Here is a 6207-nt window from a genome sequence, read left to right as displayed (position 1 = left end):
CTGGAGAGCAGTTTCAGTAATAATATGGAGAGAGAGAGAAAATTTCAAGATTCCAGAAGGGGTTTCCTTGAAAGAACGTTTAAACTAGAGTAAAAAATATATATATTTCATTGCTAAAAACTTTACTCTCCATAACTGTTGAACTGCTTGTTTGCCTACAAATTGTCTATTTGTGCATGTTCGGCTGGCCTTTACCTGTATTTACGGTCAAATTCCATATTTTTACCTCAAGGAACTTGTTAGGAAACGATTAGGACATTATTAAGAACTTTCAAACCCATAAAATAAAGTTTTACCTGTTTCTTTTTTTGTTACAAGTCAACAATAGTATTAAGAATCATCACAGAGCCAACTTCTTTTTCCACTAATAATAGCTTCACAAAATAGCTGTTATAAAAAGATTGTTTTTTTTCCCAAATGAATTTCACAATAAACTGAGCAGAAAACCTCGAAGCAAATCGCGGATGATTGTTTAACACAATGACGTTGGAAAAATTAAACTGCACTATAACTGAAACTGAGCATTATGAAAAAGAAATTACAGTTATCTGTTTCAGTGGGTTTTCCAACCCTTATTTTAATACAACGATTAGCAAAGAAATAAAAAAAAGAGGGAATAAAAACAGACATGGACAAGTACAAAAAAATCTGTCTTTACTTCAGAGTTTAGTACCTTTCCCTTCCCCACCTGGTGTGGGACTCACAGGTTCCTCCAGGTTCCACCAGGAGGCGCCAGAGCAGAGCAAAAGCACAGCACAAATACCAGTACAAAATAAAAAGGAACAGCTGAGAGCGCAAGAAAAGAAAGGCAACTTGGACATTGAGTAAAGAAAAATTAAGGAAAGAGAGAAGGAAGAATAGTTATAAACACCTTATACTGTGACAGAAATGTGAAAAATGGGTATTTTTCGCTCTTTAGTTATTTGGTCTACTTCAAGGCCTCTTGCAGCTCAGAGGCCAGAATATAAACATAAACAGATCAGACAGTTACTGCATTGGTTCACATGCACCCCCCCTCCCCTCTTTTTTTTGTTTTACATTTTTTTTTAATTTTTGTTTTGTTTTTTAAAAAGGACTATGCACATCTGATATGACATGATGTCACTACTTGCTATGCCAACACCATCCAAAAGCACTGATTTCACAATTCATGTGTACTGCAGAGATAAAAAGAAATGGCTGACTCAAATGTACTGTATAAAAACCAAAACGCCATACTGTATACAACCAAGACACATAGGTTCAACTTATTTTGTTCATTGGTCAGCTCTGCGGCATGTTCACAACTGATGGGACTTCCAGACAAATGTTTTGTCCTAATATTTACAACTATTTTGGTGGTAAAACCTTCCCTCTGAAGTATGGATGAAATCTCGGCCCGGGTCTCCTTTGGGTTAATCAGCACTGGATACAAAATGACAGATATAAGAACAACAGGGTCAGAGTATGTGTGCATGTGTAGGAATTATCAAAAGTACTTAAAACAGATTTTTTTTTCTCACTTGACATTTACAATACGCCTGATACTTGACAGTTTACATTGGAATATACTGATGTATTTTTCCCCCCATTTTCCTTCACTTGCTTCCAGAAAAAAAGGCCAACTGTGATAGGGCAGTGCTAGAATGAAACATTTTGATGGCAAATAAAGCTGTGAATCAATTAACAAGCGAGTCCCCTTTAGCTTTTTAGGGACTCTTTAAAATATTAGATATCAAATATTTCAAATATAATTTTTAAGAATTCATATATTGTTTTAATTTAAAGCCATGAAATCAAAGAATAAAGTTGATACTTTGAGTCACTGCATCAAAACCGCCCAACGTGGATTTGTGTGTGTATAAGTGTGTGCTTGAAATACCATCACGCTCCTGTGGTGTGGTGCGTGAGTGTGGTGAGTCAATCACAGTCAGTCAGTGCGGGAGCTTCCGTGCCAGTCAGTCACAAAGTGTGTGAGGTAGTGTGTTGGTGTCAGTGCTTTGCTGGTTGGCAAGCTAGATGTCTGAAGGACTGTGTAGTTTAACATTCATCATGATTTGACTCCTATCAGGGTGGGTGGGGGGGGGGGGGTCATTTGCCGAGAGTCCTAGAGTCACTCAAAGTGCTGTATATAAGCATGAATGTCAATGAGTGTGTTTCTCTGTGTAGTGAACAAGTAAAGGGCTAGTCAAGAGAAAACTGGGCAAGTAGCTGACATGACACACAGGTCATTCAGTTAGATCAGAACAAAGATGTCTCTATTTGTCCTTACGTGTCGCACCTCCATGCTGCTCCTTTGTCTTCCACTCCTCAACTCTCATTAGCTGCCACCAGCTGGCCTAATCCCTGGCGCACAAACACAGCCTGAATGTCCTTGGTCTTGATGCAGAAGTCACAGGCCCAAACAGCAGCACTCTCTCGAGTCAGCAGCCCGTACGCTGGCTCTGTCAGGCCCGTGCAGTCACGGTGGAACCAGCGCTGACATGATGCCTCGCAAAGGATGGCGTCCTGGTCATCGTGCACCTCCGCCATACAAAGGCCGCAGGGGAAGACCATACCGGGGCCACCAAGTTTTCCGGGGCCAGAGCCCGGCCCAGTTGAGGGGGCAGCAGGACCAGGGGGCAGGGGAGACTGGGTGTTTGGGGTCGAAGTGGAGTTAGAGGGGGGGTTGGGGTTGCTGCCAGGAGTGTTGCCTCCATTGTTGTTGGTCATGTTGTTCTGACCTGAATTGGGGGCGGCATTTGGCATTGGACCACCAGCACCAGGAGTGTTATTCTGCTGGTTGTAAGGCGTGGAGCCAGGGGCAGAGTTAGGTGGAGTGGATTGCTGCTGCTGTTGCTGCTGCTGGGTAGAGTTATTAGAGTTCGGGGTGTTTGTATTGCTGGGGGGCTGTAGTTGACTGGGTGGTGGATGCTGGGGCTGGCCTGATCCATTCAGTGGACCAGTGGGAGAAGAGTTGGGGTTAGGCTGTGGCGGTGCTGAGGGAGGCTGACCAGGTGTATTGGCATTGGGCTGCTGGACGTCAGGGTGGCCAGGGAAGCCGCCCCCAGGCTGTGGTGGGCCAGAGTTAGGAGGAGGGCCAGGAGTGGTATTATTAGGAGGAGGACCATTGGGATTTAGGCTAAGCTGTTGCTGCTGCTGTTGCTGCTGCTGCGGCCCTGGCCCTGACCCAGGCCCAGGCGGTGCCCCTCCTCCACCAAAATTCTTTCCATCCTCGTTGCCTGGTCCTGGTGGACTGGGACCTGGGTAGGGGCCATCCTGTGAGGGAGGAAACTGTCCTTGAGGGGGCATACCTGGCAACCCACCTACCATATTGCCTCCAGGGCCACCACCCATGCCACCCATCATGTTCATCCCAGGACCCATGCCTCCTCCCATAGGAGGGAGGGGGCCATGTGGCCCTCTCGGACCTCCACCACCAGGTAATGGTGGGCTGTTGAATGGATGTCCACCCTGTCCATGCTGCTGCTGTGGAGGCATGCCAAACCGAGGATGGGGTGGCCCTCCTCCTCCGGGACCTCCCATACCCCCTGGAGACAACATGGGATTGAATCCTGGCCCAGGGTGCATGGGTGGACTGAAGTTTGGTGGCATATTGAACTGAGAAGGGCCACCAGGGGGAAATCCACCACCACCCCCTCCTCCCCCACTGCCACCCCCACCACCACCTCCAAAGCCAGGCATTCCTCCAAAGCCTAGCTGGTGGTGAGGTCCAGCATTGGATGGAGGGCCAAACGGTGGCCTCCGTCCAGGCTGGCCGCCACCTGGTCCTCCTGGGCCTCCCATGAAGCCCATGCCTCCGCCCATTCTGCCTCCACCTCCATACCCACCTCCTCCACCTGCGCCTGGGCTGGGAAGAAACGGAGCACCACCTGGTCCACCTGCCCCGCTAGGTCGGGATGGGGGCCCAAAGTCATCATCAAAGGGGTTGGAGGCAACCAGGTGGTCCACCATAGGTGTAGGAGGGGGTGCAAACTCAGTGAGGTGAGAGAACCCCGCCGCCTAAAAAAAAGGAGATATGGAGCAAATGTTTGACAACTTAAATTCTCATTGAATCAGCCTTTGAGGTCCTTTAATTATTTCCTTTATGTGGCAAAGTATCAAATTTCCAAAAACAACTAATACCTGAGTGGTTGATTTCCTTGCCTTCTTCTTCTCCGGGCTCTTCATCTGTGAAGCTGAAACAGTAAAATATGGAGGGAAGGGGTAGAAAGGGAGATATATAATATTAGCCACATCAAAAATAGGCCTCCGTGTCTCATGCCATTGGTCCAGCACCAATCAAGTGCAGCATCACATTTGGATTGGCCAATACCCCTTAGTGACAGAGTGGAGCAGCTTTAGACCTAGGGCCTCTTTTTCAAGTCCAACAGTTGAGATGGATTCAATGATGGGACATAGACTGGCATGAGGACAAGATGCTGAACATCCAGGCGTTATCATCACCAGGGTTATGAAGCCTTGAATCGCAAATGACCCAGGCAGACCAAATGACCCAGGCGAGAGGGAGAGAGGCCGCAAACAGAGGCAGAAGAGGTAAGGTCAATGAGGGAGACAGGAAAAGACGAAGACATGAGAACGAGGAAACGAAGTTGAAGATACATTGATAGCAAGATAGACATCAACCCCGTTCACAGGTCCACTCTGTGAGAAACTGCCACCACCGGAGACAGTCGTGAAGTTTACATATGGGGGAGGCGAGAAGGGATTTGCTAACAGCACCAGTGCAGCCCATTGCAGCGCAGTAATGGATGATTCCGATCTGATTGGGAGATGGGTGAAATTAATTCCTACCTTTGCGTTTTCCTTGTCCCGCCAGTAGTCTCCCCGATTCGGCAGCCATTAGCTAATATGACTGTCGGTGAAGTGGCATATCACCGTTCATATGCAAGAAAAAAAAAGTTAAAAATGACGACGTCTTGAAGGCTATGAGCCGAGTAGGTGGAATCTGCCTTCAGGTCATATCAATAACGATAAAATGGTTATCATCACAGCAGTATCTAACACGTATTGGTAACTAAATTATATTAAAACGCCGGCCCAGGTCTGTAAACTCCTTTCCAGCTGCAAATCTTTCGCCACGGTGTCTGTCACGCCGGGAGTTGGTCACCAAATAAACGTCAGGTAAACCATAGCTGGTTCACGCTATTTGGCATAAGTTCGTTTTGTTGCAAGCCAGTTTCTGCTAGCTGAGTGAAACTGGTTGCTCGCTCGTCTGCCAGTACAAGCAAGTTACAGAGCACCCCCCACCCCACCCATCTCTCTCTAAAATGATCACTTACAGATGTGTAGCAAAGAACTCGACCAGCTAGCTAACGCAAGCTAGTTACTGCCTTGGCTAACTAGCTAGCCACGTTACTCAATGTGGCTAGCTAGCAGCGTTGAGTAGCCGCAACACTGGTACATTGATGCGAAACTGTCATTTATCTTTCAACATACACTTGTGAAAATGTGCATTTAATTTCACTTATCACAGCATGTATGAAATAAAGCAATCGATCACGTTTTGAACACTGTTGTTTACTATGCTAACATTAGCTTGCTAGCTAACGTTAGCATGCCACTGAAGATAGCTAGCCATCTTGCAGACTGTCTTGGAAGCAAACTGTACCCTTTCTCCGTTGCTTGCTCTGCTGTCCTTTAAATTGAAACTCTCTGGTGTGTCATTGCCAGCAAACCAGTCCTCACACGGTGTATGCTTGATGATCCACCATTCAACTATAATTCATTCAAAAACGCAAATTTTGCCATAATTATCATGGCCTTCTGTCGCCACCGGACAAAGAGGGACAAGGAGTATCGCGCACCATGGAAGGTTACATCTCGTACCAAAAATGGGGGTGTCAATAGGAATAACTCATTACTGTTAAAAGCATGTTGAAAACATTTAGAGAAATACATATTGAGTTGTATAATGTGTAACATTATAAATTTATATTTTGAAAATCTACTAGCTCAGCCATTGTTCACATCTTATATTTTTTAATTTATAGAATCAGCGTCATACCTATCGCCGCTACATATGGAGCCGCTCAGAACGGACCATTTCCCAAAGATACCCTGTAAAATTAAATCTGGGGTGGACATTAATTAGACAGTCAATTAAGCACATTATCAAGTGACATTGTGATTAATATTGAATTAATATCCAACATCAAAATATTAGCGTAACTGTCAACTTCGGTTTAAGTTGCTATCTGAAAAAAACTTTCGCATGGATGGAGGTGG

The 6207-nt window shown here is 45.8% G+C and overlaps 1 protein-coding gene across 4 annotated transcripts; it reads right to left on the bottom strand.

Annotated features, from left to right (window-relative positions):
* Positions 1 to 637: 637 nt before the first annotated feature.
* On the bottom strand, positions 638 to 5770 carry pygo2 (pygopus homolog 2 (Drosophila)). Of its 4 annotated transcripts, none has more exons than XM_041053708.1 (4): positions 4774 to 5770; positions 4105 to 4157; positions 2252 to 3981; positions 638 to 1404 (listed from the first exon to the last, which is right to left on the bottom strand). In XM_041053708.1, the coding sequence occupies exons 1-3, from the start codon at positions 4820 to 4822 to the stop codon at positions 2290 to 2292; spliced, it is 1794 nt and encodes a 597-aa protein (XP_040909642.1). In that variant the 5' UTR covers positions 4823 to 5770; the 3' UTR covers positions 638 to 1404; positions 2252 to 2289. The 4 variants fall into 4 exon arrangements, with proteins under 4 accessions (XP_040909642.1, XP_040909643.1, XP_040909640.1 ...); XM_041053709.1 differs by having other exon boundaries at positions 2261 to 3981; XM_041053706.1 differs by having other exon boundaries at positions 638 to 3981; positions 4774 to 4834; positions 5591 to 5770.
* Positions 5771 to 6207: the final 437 nt, after the last annotated feature.

The sequence above is a fragment of the Toxotes jaculatrix genome, chromosome 13 (genome assembly GCF_017976425.1).
Source record: "Toxotes jaculatrix isolate fToxJac2 chromosome 13, fToxJac2.pri, whole genome shotgun sequence".
Lineage (NCBI taxonomy): Eukaryota > Metazoa > Chordata > Actinopteri > Toxotidae > Toxotes > Toxotes jaculatrix.
The sequence above is the reverse complement of the archived record's forward strand: the minus strand, read 5'-3'. Positions and strand labels throughout refer to the sequence as shown.

Coding starts and splice junctions, on each gene's coding strand:
- pygo2 (XM_041053708.1), bottom strand. CDS start 4,822: ATGGCTGCCGAATCGGGGAGACTACTGGCGGGACAAGGAAAACGCAAA. Junction 4,158..4,773: donor GGGACAAGGAAAACGCAAAG/GTAGGAATTAAT, acceptor TTACTGTTTCAG/CTTCACAGATGAAGAGCCCG. Junction 3,982..4,104: donor CAAGGAAATCAACCACTCAG/GTATTAGTTGTT, acceptor CCTTTTTTTTAG/GCGGCGGGGTTCTCTCACCT.